Here is a 22251-nt window from a genome sequence, read left to right on the forward strand (position 1 = left end):
CTTTCAAGTTAATCAACAAGCGTAAGACAGCTGACCTCAGGAACTACAATATGGATAGAATTGAACATGCTCTCAGGAACGGAGGAAGCCTAAAAGCAGTGAAGAAGAAACTAGGAATTGGCAGGAATCAGATATATGCGTTAACAGACAAAGCCTGCAATATCATTACTAATATGGATGAGATAGTTCAAGTGGCTGAGGAGTTCTATAGAGATTTATACAGTACCACTGGCACCCACGACGATAATGGAAGAGAGAAAAGTCTAGAGGAATTTGAAATCCCACAAGTAACGCGGGAACAAGTAAAGAAAGCTTTGGAAGCTATGCAAAGGGGGAAGGCAGCTGGGGAAGATCAGGTGACAGCAGATTTATTGAAGGATGGTAGGCAGATTGTTCTAGAAAAACTGGCCACCCTGTATACGCAATGCCTCATGACTTCGAGCGTACCGGAATCTTGGAAGAACGCTAACATAATCCTAATCCATAAGAAAGGAGACACCAAAGACTTGAAAAATCATAGACCGATCAGCTTACTGTCCGTTGCCTGCAAAGTATTTACTAAGGTAATCTCAAATAGAATCAGGAACACCTTATACTTCTGTCAACCAAACGACCAGGCAGGATTCCGTAAAGACTACTCAACAATCGACCATATTCACGCTATCAATCTGGTGATAGAGAAATGTGCGGAATATAACCAACCCTTATATATAGCTTTCATTGATTACGAGAAAGCGTTTGATTCAGTCGAAACCTCAGCAGTCATGGAGGCATTACGGAATCAGGGTGTAGACGAGCCGTATGTAAAAATACTGAAAGATATCTGTAGCGGCTCCACAGCCACCGTAGTCCTCCATAAAGAAAGCAATAAAATCCCAATAAAGAAAGGCGTCAGGCAGGGAGATACCATCCCTCCAATGCTATTCACAGCGTGTTTACAGGAGGTATTCAAAGACCTGGATTGGTAAGAATTGGGGATAAGAATTAATGGAGAATTCCTTAGTAACTTGATATTCGCTGATGATATTGCCTTGCTTAGTAACTTAGGGGACCAATTGCCTGGCATGCTCACTTTCCTGGAGAGGCAAAGCAGAAGGGTGGGTCTAAAAATTAATCTGCAGAAAACTAAAGTAATGTTTAACCGTCTCGGAAGAGAACAGCAGTTTACGATAGGTATCGAGGCACTGGAAGTGGTAAGGGAATACATATACTAAGGGCAGGTAGTGACCGCGGATCCGGATCATAAGACTGAAATAATCAGAAGAATAAGAATGGGATGAGGTGCGTTTGGCAGGCATTCTCAAATCATGAACAGCAGGTTGTCACTATCCCTCAAAAGGAAAGTGTATAAGAGCTGTGTCTTACCAGTACTCACGTACAGGGCAGAAGTCTGGAGTCTTACGAAAAGGGTTCTACTTCAATTCACGACGACGCAACGAGCTATGGAAAGAAGAATGATGGGTGTAACGTTAAGGGATAAGAAAAGAGCAGATTGGGCGAGGGAACAAACGCGAGTTAATGCCATCTTAGTTGAAATCAGGAAAAAGAAGTGGGCACTGGCAGGACATGTGATGAGGAGGGAAGATAACCGATGGTCATTAAGGATTGCGGACTGGATTCCAAGGGAAGGGAAGCGTAGCAGGGGGTGGCAGAAAATTAGGTGGGCGGATGAGATTAAGAAGTTTGCAGGGACGACATGGCCACAATTTGTACGTGACCGGGGTAGTTGGAGAAATATGGGAGAGGCCTTTGCCCTGCAGTGGGCTTAACCAGGCTGATGATGATGATGATGATGATGATGATGACGACGACGACGACGACTCGTCAGAGAAATAGACCTGTAGTTTCCTACCTCAGATGTGCTCCCACTTTTGTGAACTGGAATTATTTTAGCTTGCTTGGAGGCTGTAGGAAATGTTCCCTGGGTGAGCGAAGATTGAAAGACTATACGGTAAGATATTTAGCAACCCACGGAGCATACCTATATAGGAACTGATTCGGCATGCTATCAGGGCCAGGGGATTTCTTAATGTTAATGCACAGAAGAAGGTTGTGGACTCCTTCCTCGTTGATGAAAAGGTCAGATGCTGAAGGTCGGTCAGAGGTGTCAAGAAAGTACGGAAGTGTGTCATCCTCATTGGTGAACACGGAGGAAAAAAAGGAATTGAAGTTTTCTGTCCGGGCTTGGGGGATCATTTCATCCTCACCATTATATTGTTTGAGTTGTGCTTGGGCGAAATTCAAACTTTGGGGGATCGTTACGGCCTGCGCAATAAATTATGCATGTAAGCGCTCGTAAGCGTATGTAGTCGAGTTTCTTGAGCGGCGCAAAATGTAGCTGTGTCAGTATTGGGGGCTCAATCCCATCGCTCGTGATCCGTTGTCAAGATTGGAGTCCGGCATGAATTAGAAGGTAGCTGGCCCATGGCGTCGTCCAACTTATCCACGCTGAAGACGTTAATGAAGGGAAGGGCTACTTCTCATCGAGAACGAGGAATATGGGTTTGTTTACAGTATTTACATGCAGTTCATCAGTCTAGCATGACTGCGAGAGAAAGTACATCAGTCTAACACGACTGCTTGAGAGAGTTTCTCAGTCTAGCATGACTGCTTAAGAAAGTGTCGAGCATCCGCACAACAGCGTTCTATAAACACTCGGTCCCCCCTTGATTCCAAAGGGACGGAAGCGTTCGTCCAGCCATTGTAAACACGCCGCCTCTCCCCGGGACGGCTTACACACGCGCACACACACACGCACGCACGCACACGCACACGCACACACACAGGTACACGGTCCAGAGCCGACGTCAGAGGGGCTTCGTAGAACTCGGAGCTGACCCGGGTAGCACCCCCAGGTAGCCATTGTCCTGCGTCTTGGTCGGCGCGTGGGAAGGGGTCCTCAACGACGTTTTCGCGGCAACTCCCCCGCTCGCGGCCGACCCGGTTGGCGGAGTCGTGTTGCGGCACAAAGCCTGCTTCGTTGAACTCATTCAATCCCAATCACGACGAGGCCGTTTATTTACAATGGCGACGAGGTGACGCCGTGGCTAGAGGTTTGCGGCGGCGCTCCAGAAACAGATGGCGCCCGTTGGCGCAACTGGCAGGCAAAGCTTGCACGTCATCGGGCCGTTCTTAACAGCGCCTCCATGGCCCGGAAAATCTCAACTGTCCAGCGCTGTCAACCGCTGGGCAGGATGAGAACGGCTGGTGGCCAGAGTGTGATGCCTTGGCTTGCAGCGACCAGTTGTGTAATCATGTCACCGCCCCAAAACATCCAACAAGGACAGGCAACTGCAAAACGAACCCCAGAACACGGCTCTGCGCCGAGATGACGTACCTTGGCTCTCACTTTAGACCCGCTAGGCTTCAAAGAAAACATAAGTGCAAATACAAAAAAATGTTGCATTTCGCTATGCCAATTTTTGTAGCAATTTCGCACTGACAAATTCAGCAATCATGGAAGGAATCCTGCTAAATGAGAGGGGTCTTCTTGGCTAAACAAAATTAACAATAATAACCCTAAAATTTAGGCGGGACCCTCAAACACAGAATTCAAATTAGCCTGCTCAAACCATCCGCATTGCTATGCAACTTTCCCTTCTTATATCTAGCGGAGAAGTTCTACTCTAGGATTGTGAGGCTCCATCGGAGCAAGCGGTCATTTTTGTGTGACATATGATTGAGCCACATCAGAGGACAGTGGTCGGTCTCGAAGGTGAACTTCGCTCCGTACAAGTAACACGACAACTTCTGGGTGGCCCAACCTAAACAAGCGCATTCCTTCTCTGAAGCGCTGTAGGTTTCCTCTCTTACATTTAGTTTACGGCTGGCATAGAGGATAGGATGCTCCTCGTTATCGTCGCCGACCTAAGTACCACGCCCATACCTCTGTCGCTTGCGTCGCATTGAACTATGAATTCCTTTGTGTAGTCTGGCGCGCGAAGCACAGGACGAGAAACCAATAGCGTTTTCAAACTTTGGAAAGCGTTCTCTTTGTCCGTATCCCAGTGTATGCTACTTGGGGCTTCCTTTCGAAGGGCGTCTGTTAATGGGCTTGCCATTTGCGAGTAATTCGGAATGTACCGTTGATAGTACCCCACAAGTCCCAAAAATGAACGAAGGTCTGTTTTCGTGCGCGGCTGAGAAAATTCTCCAATCGTAGCTATTTTCAGCTCGGCCGGCCGTCTCGTGGCCTTTCCGACAACATGGCCTAGATAAGCAACCTGCGAACAACCAAACCTACACTTTTCCGCTTTCATCGTTAAGCCGGCTTCCCTCAACCGTGAGAACACGTGCGATACCTGTTGTTCCCAGCTGTCCGAAAACATTGCTACATCATCAAGATATGGCAAGGCGAACTCCTGCAAGCCTTTTAGGACAATATCCATTAACTTAGAGAAGCTAAACGGTGCGTTCTTCAGCCCGAAGCTGAGTGCGAGAGGGCGAAAAGTGCCTACAGGTGAGATGAATGCGGCATAGCGGCTGGCACTTCCTCAAAGGGGAACTTGCCAGTACCCCCGCACGAGATCTATAGTTGAAATGTATTTAGCAGCGCTAACTCTTTCAATTCGTTCCTCAATGTTGGGTGTCGGGTACAGCTGATCCCTAGTGATGGCATTTAACTTCCTGTAGTCAACACACGGACGAGGGTCCTTGTTAGGGGTTTCTACGAGTATTAGCGGTGACGTGTAGTCACTCTCAGCGGGCTCAATAACTCCCAACTCTAGCATGCGCTGTATAATCTCTCTCTGTCTTGGAGACACCCTGTAAGGCTTTGATCTTACGGGTTCGGTTGATGTCAGCTCTATTTCATGCGTTATTAGTTCGGTTCTACCCGGCCGATCGCTGAATCTGCCGAGATATTCCCCTAACACCTCTTTTAGCTCATCTAGCTGCTCGGGTCTTAGAGCGTACGAGCTTACCAAATGTTTTACTACTTCTTCTAGGCCGATTTCAGAGTTGGAGGTCGCCCTATACTCCTTAAACTTGGTACTAATGCCATCCTGCTTTTTGATAGTATAGTTAACGCCTCTGCTCCGCTCTATATACGGCTTCATCAAATTGCAGTGATATATCCTCACCTCTTCCCTGCGACCGGGCATTTTCAGAGCATAGTTAGTATATGAAAGTTTGTGCAACACTTTAACAGGCCCCTCCCAGTGAACTTCAAGCTTGTTCTTTCTTGAAGGTTTGAGGATCATTACCTAGTCTCCGGCGTTAAACGTACAAAGCCTCGCATTCTTGTCGTAATAGAATTTGGCGTTCTTTTGAGCTACTCCCATGTTCTTTCCGACTAGTTCTTGGGTTGCGCTTAGCCGTTCCAGCAAATTTAGCACGTATTCAACCACTGTTGGACTCTCTCCTCGTTCTTCCCACATCTCTCTTAGCATTCTCAGTGGAGAACGGAGTGTCCTCCCATACACTAGTTCTGCTGGCGAGAACCCTGTCGCTTCATGTGGAACCGTTCGCAAAGCAAGCAAAGTTGCCGGCATACAGTTCTCCCAGTCCTCCTTGTGCTCGTAACAGAGCGCACGCAAAACTCGCTTAAGCACTGAATTCCGCCTCTCTACACTGTTTGACTGAGGGTGATAGACAGAACTGTGTATTAACTTTACCCATCACTTTTGCAAGAATGTGGAAGTCAGTGCGCTCGTGAGTACTGACCCTTGATCTGCCTGAATTTCGGCTGGAAACCCAACTCGTGCAAACACTGTCAAAAGCGCGTCTACGACTTCGGTGGAGCTGAGCTCTTACAGAGGGATTGCTTCTGGAAACTTTGTAGCCGGACACAGCATGGTAAACAAGTACCTGTAGCCCGATTTTGTTTTTGGAAGATGCTCTACCGTGTCTATTACAAGTCGTCTGAAAGGCTCTGTTATTAAGGGCACTACCTTCAGTGGAGCTTTCCGTGTCTCTCCTGGTTTACCAGAGCGCTGGCAGGTGTCGCATGATCTTACAAAATTTTCTATGTCTTTGAAACAGCCAGGCCAGTAGTATTCCATAAGCAATTTTTCCTTTTATTTGTTTATGCCTAGGTGACCGGACCACCCATTTCCATGACAGAGACTCAAAAGGTCCTCCCTATACTTAGTAGGTACGACTAACTGATCTAAAATCCTACCCTTTCGATCTCTGTAGTGCCGATACAACAATCCTCCTCTCTCGTGTATCGTCACGTTGCGCCTAACAATGCCTTCTTTAGCTGTGTGATGTAATTTAGCTAAGCTCTCATCATTCTTTTGCTCGGCTGCCAGTGACTCTTTAGCCACACGTAAGAGCTGATCAAAGTTCTTTGAGGCCGGTGATAATAACGACCCTGTCTCGCTTGCGTTTGCGTCAGCTTGCTCTTCCTGCAGGTTTGAACTTCGACACTCTAGTGATACGCTCTCATTGAGCTGGTCAGCTGGCAGGCTCTCCTCGACTGATTTTTCATCCCTCGAGCCTAGCTCGGATTCGGGTATTGAATTTATCTCCTTTTCTGCTTCCACTGGAGCAGCTTCTGCATTTTCAGCCGAAAGCGACGCGATGTTATGAGCTTGGCCTCTGGTCAATGCCTGTACCATGCCCTCTCCCAGTTCAAGCCCTTTGTCACACAGAAACTGATTCGAACGATTCGAAAAGATGTAAGGGTACTGCAGTGACAGAAATTTGGAAACGGAAGCCTCTGTCTCTAGTTCCCCGAATGGTCCACTGATTTTGACTTTGGCCATGGGCGGACACACAACCTGTTTGATTTTCACAACCTGTTCTTCTACAACCTGTTTGATCCATGCTACTTCTCCGGTGAAATCATCTACCGTCACGTAAGACGGATGGACAATGTCCATCGTGGCGGCACTGTCTCTTAGCAGTCGGCATGGGTTGCCATTAACTTGCAGGTCGTGAAGATATGGGCTCAAAAGTTCCATACTCTCGTCTTTTTCCTCCACGTAGGAGAAAACTACGCTAGGCTTCCCGCTGTTTACAGCTATATGTCCCAGTTTGCGGCATTTATAACAGTGGATCGACCTAAAAGATTAGAATTTTCTTTTCTGTTCCTTTTGTGCGCTTTCCCCGTTAAGCTTCTCCTCGCTCTTTTCTGCGGGGTTTTCCTCGACGTCTACAGGCTCCAATCGTCTAGTCTGCAAACCCTTTTTGAACGGAAAAGGTCTCCGCGGTCCATTTCGACCGTCCCAGTTTCCGTCATCGGCGTTCAACTTTCTATGCGTTGCGTACTCTTCGGCTAATTCAGCCGCCCTTTCCACAGTGTTTACATTCCCTCTGTCTTGCACCCAGAGTTTCACAGCTTGGGGGATGCTATTGTAAAACTGCTCTAGACACATACATTCAATGATCAAGTCTCTGCTGTCGTACGCTTCCGCGCTTTTCAGCCACTCGACTAGGTTGGCCTTTGAGCCGTATGCAAACTCCGGATACCCCTCGCTATCTTTCTTGCCTGTGCTCGTAAACGTTTGCCGAAAAGCTTCGGCAGAAAGGCGGTATTTCTTCAGGAACTCCCCCGCTCGCGGCCGACCCGGTTGGCGGTGTCGTGTTGTGGCACAAAGCCTGCTTCGTCGAACTCATTCAGTCCCAATCAGGACGAGGCCGTTTAGTTACAATGACGACGAGGTGACACCATGGCTAGAGGTTTGCGGCGGCGCTCCAGGAAAAGATGACGCCCGTTGGTTCAACTGGCAGGTAAAACTTGCACTTCATCGGGCCGTTCTTAACAGCAGGCAGCCATGGCATAACTACAAACGTAACCGAGATCAAATTTTGCAAGAGTGGATGGACATTTGTCGCCAACCTCTATGGAAATTTAAATGCGTGTGGATCAGATACTACTCTTGGAGAAAAAAATTCCTAATCAAGTGTTTGAAAGTGTCATACTACCGTTGTCCCGTATATTTCCCAGAATACCAACACAACTATACAAGACATCAACTTGGAATTAAACAATCGTATGGGCAACTTTATGTTTTATCTGTGGCGAAACTGTCACGATTATGCCTAATTAGATTCTTGCAAATAATTTGGTTTAACCTCGGTGAAAAAATTCACAAAACAAGAAAATAAACGGTCCTCAGTGAAATAAACAAGGCGCCTTGCATATAATAGTCGAACATATAGGCGGCATTATGAGTAAAACGTGGGCAAAGTTAAATATATGTGAGTTAATTGGGTCCGTTCGAATAGAAAGCATAACAAAGGGATGCGGAGCCTTATGAGTAAAATTTGAGTTGCACAATGTTCAGTCCGCTGCCCTGGCATAAATACAAACACCACAAAGATGAAACTTACCAAAGTATGGTGAAGAAATATGGCAAATGTGTGTGGGTTAAATACAGCTTTTGCGAAGAATTCCCTAAACTAGTGTTAGAAAGTGTCACGCAGCCGTTTTGAACTATGCTTCCCACTTCACCTAGAGAACTGTTTGTTACACAAACTTTGGATTCTGTAGAAATGGGGGCAGTCTTTAACGCAGTGTGCCGCGAATCTTTGACCATTCTGGCCTAATTAAGAACGTTACAAATTAGTATTGAAGTCAGGTGGTTTTGTTGTTTCCTTGCGTTATACAACTTTTATTCCATGGTGCTTGATGAAGTAAACGAGCCACTTTGTTCACGTTTGGTGAATGCAAGGTCTAGGTAATGGGTGATGTGCAGGCAAACATAAAAATGGATTATTTGCTGCATTTCCAATTAGCAAGCGCTCTCGAACGTTATGAATTAGACTTAGGAGCGACGAAGGAATTATCTAATTTCTCTGGCAAAACTATAAATGCCACCGAAATCAAATTTAACAAAAACAGGGGGAACGCTACGGAAAATCTCTGTCCAATGTTAAGTGCCTGTGAATGGACTGCAGCCTTTACAAAAGAATTCTTATCAATTGTTCAAAAGTTTCACGCAGCCGTTGTCAGCTATGTTTGCAATCTGCCGAGATACGTTATAACAAGTTTATCTTTTGTGGAAACCGAAGTCATGTTAAGTTCTTCGTTTGGAGAAACATTAGCGTTCCTGGTTTAATTGTGGTATTCAGTTTTATTCTTTTACTATATGGTGTTTAGTCTCTCCATACCGCTTTTTATAAAGGCTTTAAAAGCTGCCTTGCGCTAAATAAACCTTCAGATGGTAGTCGGCGCTCTACCACGTGTCTTTCTATTTATTTTCAAAGTCTGTGTCTACTCAGCAGAGCTTGTTATTGCACTAAATCACTGGGTGCGCATTTTTTTTTCTCTCTCCGTTTATGCTTCATACGATGTTCGTAGCAGGTTTCTCTCACGTCCTCGGTGAATTAACAAAATTAGCTTGTTTATATTTTTTTTATATTGGGAGTAGATAATGTGTGATGCGTAAGCGCATTTCTAAGTGTGTGGAATAATACGTCGTTTGCTGTAAATGACGCGAGGAAGAGATATGGACCGTTGTATGTCTGTTATACATACAACGCAGAATTTGTCCTTTCTCTGGGACAACTTCGAATGCAAACTAGAGCAAATACAGGTGTATAGTGAAATTGGGAAGGATCGTGCAGGCAATGTTCTGAACTAGTGAAATGTGAAATGAATAACTAAAAGCCTTTGTTAAATTTCCTTAACGAGCGCTAGACAGCATTGTATGCGACCGATGTTTCAAACGGACCAGACGATTAACAGGTTATATAGAGGCAACAATTCAATGTAGGTGATTTAATTGCAGCCAACAGATATTCGTAGTGTAACACTAAAAAAAAAAACACCTTTGCTGGTTTTTGTCGCCGATGTCTGCTGCATCTTTTTTTCCATAAGTTTAAACGACTTGTGGTTACTTATCAGGTTTGAAGTATGGTTTTCATATGCTGGGGGTGAGAAACTATAATATTTCGCTAAATGTTAACTTTATTACAACGGCGCTGATTGGCAGAAGCAAAGTGAAAAAGAAAAACGTTGTAGGCCAGTTTTCACGGTTTCATAAAAAAAGTTAATGGGACAGATCTATAATTTTATGGAATGTGGTGATTCTCAAAAGTTATAGGAAGGCAACTTTTGAAATGGCTGATTTAATTAGTGGTTGAAGAAATTTTGGTAAAACCTCATTTCCAGCTTGTTTGCAAGGGTTACAAAAGCTGCCTAAAAAAACTCCCCCTCCTCTGCAGGAGGTCTATAAATGGCACAGATTTCATATTTACAGTGAATCTGGAGCCATTATATGGGTGACGTGTACCGAAAGTGAAATGTGCCTGGATCAATACTGGGCTTTGAAAATTACTGAATACTTGTCTATTTGGTGAAGTATACAAGGCACGGTGTTTGTATTTAATTGAAGTACGAAGCACTTCGTGCAACAAGCAATAAACGTTTCAAGTAATTTGTAGCCTAATTAGAGCTTTCGTAGAACTTTCAGTTATATGAGCATTCGAGAGTGCCCTGCTGCTGCCATTCACAGATCTTCCCAAATTCTTAAAACAACCACGCTGGACACCAACTTCAAGTTTGCTGAAAACAGTGGGAATGTGTAGTGTAATCGCTCTGGAAACTTTCGCATTTCTTGTTTAAATAGACTCGTTGTAAATAGTTACTGAGCCCGCGTTTCTTCCTGATTTTAATGTGTCATACCAGGTCTGCTGCTAGTTTCTCCAGTACCCTTGCTGAACTATACGGGGCACATTGTTTATATTTGTTATGTTATGTTATGAAAATGTTATGGCTAATACATACGCAAAGTTGAAAATATGTAGGTTAATTGCGGTATTTGCAATAATATACGTATGGGAGTGCTCAAGCGGGTTCTGAGTATGATGTGTTTTATGGCCGGCACAAAATTTACCCCGCTGCCATGGCATCAATACATATGCGACTAAGATGAAACCTACCGGTAGTTGCCTGTTCCAACCTCTCTCGCCAACCTTTGTCGTTTTCTCTCACTTAAGATCTTTCCTGACTTTTCTGACCTTTTTACTTGCGATCTTCCCGGCAGCAAGGATTAACCTTGTATGGAACAGCCAACCTTGGCTGTAAATGTTTGGTTAAAGCGGAAAGTACAGTTCACGTCCGCAGAACCTATTTTTGTAAGACCTGTGGCGTCCCCTTTGCTGGGCTCCCCTGTGGGCGGCTGGCATTGCTGCCGAAAACTGAAAATGTTCTATGCATATTTCCTTTCCAAAGCTCCCTGATCGCCTTCAAAAACGAGGGCGCGCCGAAGAAGTATGTAAATTTTTGGCCGAAATGCCCGAAAGCTTCCCTAGCTACCGAGTAATTCACTCTGAGAAACCAGGGAAGGCAACGAGAATTGTCTCGCCTTTCCTCGTTTCCAAATGTCTTACTCAAACTATTGGCCCAGGCTATAACGCACCAATACTCACAAGTGGCGACCTCATATTTGAACTTCATGACAAAAAGGAATATGAAAAAAATAAGTAACCTAGTGTCCTTTGGGGCGTACCACTTTCAGTGACCCCACACCGCAGCATGAATATTATCCGCGATGTGATTTCCGATGATTATTTGATCGAGCTGACAGAGGCTGAACTTCAGGAAGAATGGAAAAATAAAATGTTCTCAACGTAAAACAAATCAAAATAAGGCGTGATGGAAAAGAAGTTGACACTGAACACGTTATTCTCACATTCGGTTCCAGTGAGCTGCCAGAAACCATGGAGGCAGGCTAAGTTATTATGTGAGTAAGGCCATACATCCCCAACCGTCTCTGTTGTTTTAAATGTCAAAGATTCTGCCACAGTTCCCAGAACTGTCGAGGCCGACAGACTTGTGCTAAATGCAGTACCCACGAACATTAAGCTGAACCCTGCGAGAACGCTCCACACTGTGTAAACTGTGACGGCTAGCATGGCACCCACTCGTGGTCCCGCCCATACTGGAAAATAGACAAAGAAATCTTAGCAGTTAAGGCAAAAGAGAACCTGTCATTCACGGAAGCAGGGACGCGGGTGTTGTACCTGCCAAAGAACAGCTTTGCCAAAGTGGCGCGTCGGGCGGCAGGTTCAGAACGGTTTCTGGCGGCTGTCCGGCCCACGCGCAGTGAGCCGGCCGCCGCTGGCGGTGGTCCGCCACCCCAGAAGAAGGGGCCATCGACCTCGGGTCTGGTGGCCTCCACGGTATCGTCCGACGTGTCGAGGCCTCCACGTCAAACACGTGTCCGGCCCCATACAAGAGGCGATCGACATAACACCCATTTTGACGGTGCCGCTGGCACCTAAGGAGTGGCGGGATTCTCTTGACCCCCTTAAGAAAGAAAAATGTGGTGTCATGGTGCATGGAAAGTGCCCCGTGAGCTAATCTTATCACTTAAACACACAGCAGAAAGACTTTGCTCATTATCGAGACAAAAATACTACTATAGAATGTTAGAGGACTTCGTCATAACCTCGACGATATTAGAGAACTCCTATACAAAGGTAATCCAAAGTTGTTCTGTGTTCAAGAGACATACCTGAAATAGTCATATAGCAATTACGAGCTCCTTTTGTAAGCTTTTGAGAAAATGATCAATCGCCGTCTTGTGCATTTCCTAGAGTCCAGCAAAATGCACGGCTCATTTCAAAGTGGCTTTAGCGGAAGGTCAATCTACAACCGGCTATCCTTTGCGCGTCGAAACAAACGTCCGTGATGCATTTGTACACAAGCAGTACTTGTCTAAATTCCTCGAAATGGCAAAGGTTTACGAAACGACTGGCGGTGAGGCATATCACGAGACCTGTCACACATGGGCATTCGTGGATATATTCTTAACATTATAAAAGCTACCTGTCAAACCGTACTTTCTGGGTGAGAATTGACAATGCATTGCCCCGTCCATTTACACAAGAAACTGGTGTACCTAAAAGAGGTGTGTTCAGCTGCACGTTCTTCATTGTTAGGAAGACCTCGCTCCGTATATTCCTACCTCCATGCACTTATCTATTCTGTCTATGTATATGATCTACAATTAGGCTTAAAATCTTGTAACCTCGCGCTTTATGAACTGCACGAACAGCAACGCATAAACAGTGTCTTAATGAGAAGAAGCAAAGGGATTTCAACTTAACCCGCTGAGAAGTTCCTGTGTTCTTTTCACAAGAAAGCGAGCACTAGTTCCAGATCTCAGTATCCAAATGCCTGAGCAACAAATATCTGTGAACAAGGAGCACATGTTTTCATTCATAATGCTTGACACGAAATTGACATTTATTTTTATGTATATATACAAAATACCCCTAAAGGCACTCACGGCTGAGGGTATTACTTGGGGGGAGGGGGGGGTGGTACAGGCAATTGATAAAGAATTGAATACAGTCATAAAGCATTTGCACCCTTTGGGGTGTATATTTGTCCCACAACAATAATCTCCATCTGCCCATCTTGCGTTTCCTTTCTTTAAAATGTTGCGCTCACTACTTTCTTGTCGAGAATGCTACGTCACACTGATAACTCGCGTGCCATTCAGAGAGAGACACGATACGCTCCGTAGAGACCTGTCATAGCACACGTTCCATCTTACGTTGCAATGTTTGCTCTGTGCTAGAGTATTGCAAACCAGAAAACCAGTTTAAGTTTTTCCTTTTAAACCCAGTTCTGCGTTTTCAATTTTTTCCCTGTTTTTTTTTAACAGTAATTGGTTATTTTCGCTTCTCACGTGGCGTCATACCAGCTCCACTTTGGAGGTCAGCTAGGAGTTTGGGCATCTGTGGAGGTGAAAGTTCACGACGTGAGAGAGAGGGAGAGAAAGAGAGATACATTTATTAGGATAGAGAAGCATTGTGCAAGCAAGGTGGAGTAAAGAGAGAGAGAGAAAATTATTGACTATGAGGACAGAAATGGTGGTAAATAAACTTGAACCAAGTTGGTTATAAGTGTTCTCTGCTTGAACAGCGAACAGCGCAATCTTAAGTCCAGGCCGCTGTCATCCAACAATTGGATTAGAGCCTTTTGCACGATGCTGCAACGCATCCTGCGTGGTAGGACGTCACTACAAATTTGGTTTAAAACGTTATGAATGATTGCGTAATAAATGTTTTCTTGCGTATACCTCACTAGTCTATGCAGACCTTAATTGCGAATTTGTTTATCCAGTAATCCGTAATTATTGCAAAACCGTTTTTGCTTTCTGTAACGTCTCATTTCACTGTCTCCACATTGGAAGCCAGCTAGTAGTTTGTACGGCTTCGTCGGTGAAAGCTGATCTTGTTGTTCAGCAACACAACTTTTGATTCTAAGGATCTTGTTCAAGCTCTTCATAGGAAACTAATTTTTGACAGCATTTCGCTTGACTTTGCTAAAGCTTTTCGTGCTGTTTCACATAACTTATTCTTATTTAGATTAAGCATTCATAATATTTACTCGAACGTGCTTGGTTGTATTGAATGCTTCTTATGTCACCGCTCACAATATGTGTCTCCTAATGGGTTTGATTCCCCGACAACTTCAATAACTTCTTGTGTACCGCAGGGCTCTGTCTTAGGTCCACTGCTGTTCCTTATTTATATGAACCCTTTGTCTGCATCCATTAGTTCTTCCATAGGCTTTTTTGCCGACGACTGCATCTTATATCAAGTAATTTCTAACAATAATGATGTCATTACACCCCACCGGATCTTGATGACGCTTCAATGTGGTGTCAAACACGATGAATGAAACTTAACACTTCCAAATGCAAGTTAATAAGGATGACTCAACATTCTGCCAATTATGCCAATTATAGCTATTCTTTCAGTAACATGAATCTAACATTAGTCGATGCGTAATCATGCGTAATCTGGAATCCTCACGACGAGTTACTTAGATAGGTTCTAGAAACTATCCAAAATCGTGCTATTCGTTTTAGCTTGTCTCATTATTCTCGTTACTCAAGCATTTCAGCCATGAAACGTTCCCTCAGTTTAGCTGTCTTGGATTTTTGCCGCAAGTGCCTAAGGCTGTGTCTTTTCTGTGAAAGCTTTCACAATTCCAGTATGATGCATCAGTTATTCATTCCTCCATCATACATTTCATCACGTGGCGATGGCATGTTTCAAGAAGGTGTTTTCTCGTATGGTACTGACATCCACTCCAATTCATTGTTGCCGCACACCAGTAGTCATTAGAACCATCTTCATGCCTCCGTCGCTGCCGTCACCAATAACATCGCCTTCAAGAAAGCTTTCACCGCTTTGTTTTATTAAGAATTTGTTCTATTCGCCCACTCCTGTCTATAAAGCCTTCAGGCCTTGAGAGTATGTAAATAAATAAATAAATAAATAAATAAATAAACGCCTGCTGGATGGGAGCCCTCAAGCTGCCATATATGACTAGGCCGTCGGTGCCTAATAATCATAAGAATCGCCAACAAACAAACAGACGCTTAGTACTTCTGAGGAGTGTGCGAAGTCGCTTAGTCAGTTTCGCTGGCTTTGAGGCATCAGTCGCTCAGTTTGGCATAAGTCAGGGCAGGATTTTCTGACACGAAACGTCTTTCGGTTCGATAAGGAGAGGGGGTCGCTTGCCAAATCGCATGTAAAGCAAACATATAATACTATTACTACTTATATCTTTGCAACCGTACTATCCACGCATCTTAATTTATTAGCGTTGTGTAGAGGAAAAAGGCCGCTACTCAATTGTGCATGGGTCGCGAGCACAGATGGCGCCGTTGCAGCGCTGCGCATGACGCAATCAGAGCTAACTTTATTATGATCATTATCATCATTATTAGCATCACCATCATCATTATTTATTATGACCTTAAAGGTCCCTCCTTGGGGTATTACACAACGGGTGGGGGGGAGTAACGTTACAAGAAACACTAAAATTGGTCAGTAATATAAAGTGGGGAAAAATATGAGAGATGATTTATCAAATCAAAGCAGTAAAAAATAACAGGGATCACTAAGAGATACTAGAAAAAAACAATATTACGCAGCATACACATGGCAGAGGGGAGGACAACTCAAGAACACGGGATACAGAGAAGCTGAATTGAAAAACAAAGCATGATTGAAACAAACAAAAGGAAAGGTGAACTGTAGTTAATAAAAGGATTGCATAGGTTATGTGCATAATAAATGACGAAATTTTGCCCAATCACGTTTGAGGCCAACCACTTCAGACAGTTTATTCCATTCCGCTAAAGAAATAGGCAAGAACGAGTTGTTTAAAGGCGGTAGTAGAGCCGTGAAGACGCTGAACGCTCAATGAATTGAAAAGACGGCGAGAAGTACAGATCGGCCTCCGAGGGAGCTTTCCATGTGAATGCGGAAATGTATATTTTGTGAAATAAACGGAGTAGGACAGTTCGACGTCGACCAGTGGAAATGAAAGTGACAGTAGGCATCTGGGTAAATCCCTATCTCGGTCCTACAGGTGGACCACCATTTGGCTGGCTAATAAAAACTGATATAAAATCCGCATTCATTACATCTGAGCGTTCCTCATGAAGAAAATGTGACCCATCAAGATTGGTTAAAGACATAATTGATGAGCGATTTTTGTGCGTTAAAATATTGCAAAATGTTCAGAGGTGAACGTGGACAATATGTAACATGCCTTTGCCAAAACATTGTCTTTAGAGTGTTTTACGAGTTTAGTATATAAGTGTAGACATGCGAAATATATTTTCTATTTATTCATCGAGAATTACACTTTGATTGTACGGTAAAGACGACTTTTTTTATAATCTTCTTATTATGTTTGAATACCTGGGCTTACCTAAAGCACTGCGAATGTAGACCAGGGATACGTGCTTGCGTATTAAAGTTAGTATTCTTTGTTCGTAGGGCAACCAGTGTTGGTCAACCGCTTTAGCTAGGGCAGACTGAGAAAAATGCAAATTTTTTCAAGTTCCGAATTATAGGCCACAATATCAACGTTTCGGTAGTCGCGAATTTACTTTTCGGACTATCGACACACAGGAAGATTAGGGGATATGTAGAATAAAATAATCCTGTGGTCGCTAATACCATCGACATAAGACGTTGAATGAACCAGCTGTGGCTTTGATACAACGACGAGAGGTCAAGTGAATTATTACCGTGCGTTGGTGCGTTAACAGACTCGGTAAAATTGAACAGTTGGTTGAGACCAATAAAGTCGTTAGGCTACCGTGACTCTGTAGTTGAATTGTCCCAGTCAATATAAGGAAGGTAAAATTCACCGCGAGAAAACTTATTCGGCACGAGGAAAGTCAGAAAAGAATTGCAGTAACGCAGAGTGCAGCTTGTCGAAGAAAAAGGGAACGGATTCATGTAGGCGGTGAATGGCTAGTAGTATGTCTGCTCGAGGCAACGCACAGTTTCGCGCAAATAATTTCGTTGTTACAATTAAACGTTAATAGATAAGAAGGCAAGTTAGATGTCATGAAGAGCAACACACCAACATCTCTGCGCCCCCTCCTGTCAAATTTGTACGGTGTAAAAAGTTATTTATCGTGCAAAAGTTCGTCAGCTATTTGCGGAGTAAGCCGTGATTCAGCTATCATGGCTATGTCAGTGCATCTGTAATTCAGGAAGCCTTCAACAATGTGTTTTTTAGGCAGATAGCTCTGGGTATTTGTTAGCATGCAAGAAGTGCCGCGAGAACGCAGTGAAATGACCTGGGCGGGTGGTGACAAGGAAGGCAGAGAGCGTGCTGTTGCAAGAACATGTCGTAAAAACTACGCCTTCAATTCAGTGACTAAGTCGGAGTCGGAATTGTGGTTAAACTACTTGTTACCGAGAAGGAGCCTATCAAACCGAATTTTGAAGGGAACCTTTTTCTGTTGAGCATACAAGTAAAGTTTGCTTCTCGCCTGTCGCACACGAGAGCAGTAGTCTTCCCGTATTGAAAACGAGAAACCCTGAAGTTTCGATCCTGCAACAAGACTTCTTACAATTTATCTTCAATATGCGCAAGCTTAACAATTATAAGACAACTTTTACCGCTGTAGAAGCGGCCAAGCCTGTGCGCTCTTTCGATAGCGTTGGATTCGAGTGAAACATCAAGATCTTCCTTGCAAAAAGAAGGTATGGGTGACTCGTACTAAGCCCACATTTCACCTTTTGTGTCTTGTGCACTAAAAAAAATAGGTTCCACATACGGAGATGGTTCTCTACGTCTTCACATTTTTTCGTTAGTGCTCTAATTTCACATGAAAGTTTGAAAATGAGTCTCAGCATGGAGAAGCAGCTTCTCGTTCCCTGTTAGGCTCGACAATTTTCTCCAGCGCATCAGCGTGGTTGGAAAGGTGGTGGAAACGAATGAGGCTGCGCTCCGTCAACACAGTATTTTGGCTTGTTTGCAGACCTGACAGTGCGTTGGCAATAAACTCAAGCGGTGGGTACCGGGTTTAGTTCATTGTCTCCCAATAGCATCAGCAGGAGGGAGGCAACATAAGCATTGATGCAATATGCAACCGATTGATACAAACAGAAACCGATGCCATGAATCAAGAAGATCAGGGGCACGACACTGCCACTACACAAGGGTCAACTAGAACGGTAACTACACGTGTGCAGTAAATAACTAACTTGCGTTAGAAAGGGCGTATTCGTAATGAGGGTAGAAGCGGCAGCGTGCCGGAACTGGAATTGCAACTGTACTGACTTCTGTCGTAGCTCGTCCTGTGTTGCTGTGTTCCTGTTTTTATTCTCAACTAGCGCTTATGCGGTAACAGCTTTCAAGAACGATACAAACCTATAAATTCTAGAAGCGATAAAATGTTAGCACAAAAAGAGGAAATATAAATTTTATGGCTATCATTGCCCCACCACACCTATAGTTAGGTCTGTCATTCTAATAAACAACAAAATAGCAGGAATCAGGTGACATTTCTTCATGAACATTTTCATCCCTTTAAAAACAAAGAAAACAAACACTGAAATTCCTTGGATTACTAGGGACCTTTTGCATTTATCACGTCATGTGGCCAGATTACGTCGATCGAAACAATCTGGTGACTCAATAAAGCTCATGCATTTCCATAGTGCTAAAAAGGAACTTTGTTCTAAATTGGTTGCTGAAAAAGAATTTTATTACAAGGTAACCTTGCCGAAATTCATGATGACTAATCCCCGTAAATTTTGGAAAGCTATCCTACCACCTGGCTCATCCTAGGACACATCAATAATTAACAATATTGCAGTTTCTAATTCACTGACAATAGCTTTTTCTTTTAACACCTACTTCCACTCTGTCTTTACGACTGATAACTCTAATCCCTGGTTGTGATTCCGAACCATACCCTCCAATCGACTGTCTCCTGCCCTCGTATCGGGCGACTCTCTCCCCGGACACAGAGATGTTTCTATCATGCAAAATGAATTACTAAATTCTCTCTAGAGAAGAGAAGAGCGGAGAGGGAAAAGCTTAATGCCCTCATTAGAAAATTCAAGAGAGCCCTCGGGCTGCCCGTCAGAACGCATAACGACGACCTCCTTCGGCTCGGCATACACACCACCATGGAGGACACAGCCGAGGCTCAGGAACGGGCCCAGCTGACTCGGCTGTCCACCACGCCGGCCGGCAGGCGTATCCTCGAGCAGATCGGACTCGCACCCACCAACAACTTGGCTGAAAACGGCCAAATCCCCAGAGAAATAGGGGAGAAGATCGATAGGGGAGAAGGCAAGAGCATTGAATATACTGAAACAAATAAACAAGGACAAGATCGAAACAAGCTTTGTGGACGCAGCTGCATAACGAGACTGCAAGGCTTTTGCTGTTTCCGTCGTGGACACGCTGGGCAAAATCATCAACTGTGCTTCCGTCCGGACGACGAACCCCGAGGTAGCCGAGCAAGTGGCCATTGCACTCGCCATGCAAGACGGTGGGAGAGACAGGATGTATAGCTATTCGAAAGTGGCCGTCAGAGCATTCCAGAAAGGCCGGGTAGCCCGGCAGGTAATTCAAATTCTGAAAGGCGCCAAACACGGTGACACCTCCATATACTCCATCCTTTCGTTCCCTGCCCACGTCGGGGCGATTGAAGGGGTTCCTCGGAAACTCAACGAGTTTGCCCACGAGGCTGCGCGTGGCTTTACCAACCGCGCTGCCCTCGGATCGGGTGACTCTCTCCCCGGACACAGAGACGCTCCTATCATGCAAAATGAATTACAAAATTCTTTTACTTCAAGAGAAGGGTGTTCCCGCCGCCTCACTTCAAGCTAAGCAGGCCGCACGCGTTCACGCTCAGACTCTTTGCAAACGAACTGCTGCCCACATCCGGCATCCCTTAACAGCATATATCCCGAGATTTATCCAGATTGCTCCTGCTTGGCCTGTGGTGAGGTCGCTACTTTGCATCATATGCTCTGGGAGTGCGGGTCGCTGGGCCCGAAGTTCACCAAGGTAGAGTGGGATGCGCTCCTGCGAAGTCCCGTCTTTGAGGACCAAATCCTGGCCGTCCAGCGTGCCCGCGATCGGGCCGGTATGCTAGATCTTTCAGTCCCGTCATGGGATTAACCGGGTGTGCGTTTTATCGCGTTTTGCTGGACCCAATAAAAGTTTATTCACTCACTCGCTCCGTCACGTGGTTTTTTTTTCATATTTCGCGGGCTTTCTTTGCAACCTGGAAAAGACTACGTGAGACGTATCATAAAAGAAACAACTCGATCAGTTTATCCCACAAATGGTGTTTCACATGACAGGCGTGTTCTCTGGTGGAACGAAGGCTGAATGGAAGTACGAAAGAGACATAATCAAGCATGGGGCGTACTGTGTAGATCGCCAAATGCGGGAAATCTCGGAGCATTTCAACACATGAAATCGCAGGGAAGGCGTACATGTAGTCACGCAAATAGAGAAAGCTGGGTTAGGCTCCTATCAGGTAAAAATTCAAACTCACTGGAGTCGAAAGTGTGGAATGGCCTAAGAAATCTAAAAGTCACTGGTGAACGACCAAGGGAAAACCTTAGAAGAGCAGGCAGACTCTCTTCGGGAGCACTTTGAACGTGTGTGAAGCTCAATTCATTATTCACAATCCTTTCTGAAGTGCAAACAAATAGAAAAATTAAAGAGATTTATCCATAAATCCCTACAATATGAGCCATATAACTGTCTTTTAGTATTGCCGAGTTGAGAGCTGTCTTGATTGCACACAAGAGACACTACTCGCACTTTTCAACATTATTTGGGCTGTCGGATACCTTCCATCCGCATGGAAATAAGCGATTGTGGTTCCTGTTTTGAAGCAGGATAAAGACCCTTCCTCGGCGGCAAGTTAACGCCCTATAGCTCTCACCAGTTGCCTTTGTAAAGTAGTTGAAAAAAATGATTAATCGGCGACTCGTACATTTCTTTTAACTGAACATAGTGCTTGATCCCTATCAGGGTGGCTTCAGAGAAGTGCGCTCCACAACTGGTCATCTTCCATTTATTGAAAGAAATATCCGGGACGCATTTCTACATAAACAGTTTTTCTTATCGATCTCCCCGATATGGAACAGGTGTACGACACAGCATGGCGTTACACAATCTAGAGGGACTTACCGGGAATGGGCATCCGTGGCAATGTAGTAAACCTAATAGAAAACTATCTGTCTAATAGTACCTTCCGTGTTAAAATCGACAATGTATTGCCACGTTCATTTATACGAAAAACTGTAGTACCTCAGGTGGCGTGCTAAGTTGCACTCTTTATCATTAAGATGAATACGCTGCGGGCTTCATTAGTACCAGCTATATTTTATTCTGTCTATGTAGAGGACATACAAATATGGGTTAAATCCTTTAACCTCGCAGTGTGCGAGAGACAAGTACAGCAGGGCTTGATCAAAGTCTCTATGTGGGCAGACGAAAACTGGTTAAAATTAACCCCCACAAAAGTTCTTGTGTTCATTTACAAGAAAGAGAGACCTACTTCCCGATCCTAGTGTAGAACTGTGTGAACAACAGCTACCTGTGAAGAAAGAACACGAGCTTTTAGGCATCATTCTTAACTCTAAGCTTCATGCATTCCACGTACAAAATATATCAAAACCAAATGAATAAAAACAATGAACCTAATGAAAATTCTATCTTGCACAACATGGGGCAGCAACAGGAAGTGTTTAATGAACATTTAAATGCGCCTAAATTCGATCGCGACTAGATTATTGTGCAATAGTATATCACGCTGCCTCCCCGAACGCGCTGAATGCGCTAGTTTCCATTCATGACCTAGGAATCCACCTGGCCGATGGAGCATTCAGAACAAGCTCTATTGAAAGCTTATACGTAGAAATGAGAGTGGTCACTCCCTGTACAGAGGTCATACATCTGCTTCACATATCTCAAAGTACACTCCAACCGTGAACATCTGTGTTCTAAAGCCGTTAAAGATTTGAGGTGGACTATACCTTTTCATG

At 44.4% G+C, this 22251-nt stretch overlaps 2 protein-coding genes across 3 annotated transcripts in view; one reads left to right on the forward strand and one right to left on the reverse strand.

The window, feature by feature from the left end:
* LOC142560008 (uncharacterized) overlaps nucleotides 1–22251 on the forward strand; it is a 234606-nt gene that overhangs the window by 101212 nt on the left and 111143 nt on the right. The gene's annotated exons all lie outside the window — the stretch shown is intronic.
* Nucleotides 5868–6827, reverse strand: LOC142559618 (uncharacterized). Its single transcript, XM_075671190.1, has one exon. The coding sequence runs from the start codon at nucleotides 6825–6827 to the stop codon at nucleotides 6018–6020; it is 810 nt and encodes a 269-aa protein (XP_075527305.1). The 3' UTR covers nucleotides 5868–6017.

This window comes from Dermacentor variabilis, chromosome 10, assembly GCF_050947875.1.
Source record: "Dermacentor variabilis isolate Ectoservices chromosome 10, ASM5094787v1, whole genome shotgun sequence".
Taxonomy (NCBI): domain Eukaryota; kingdom Metazoa; phylum Arthropoda; class Arachnida; order Ixodida; family Ixodidae; genus Dermacentor; species Dermacentor variabilis.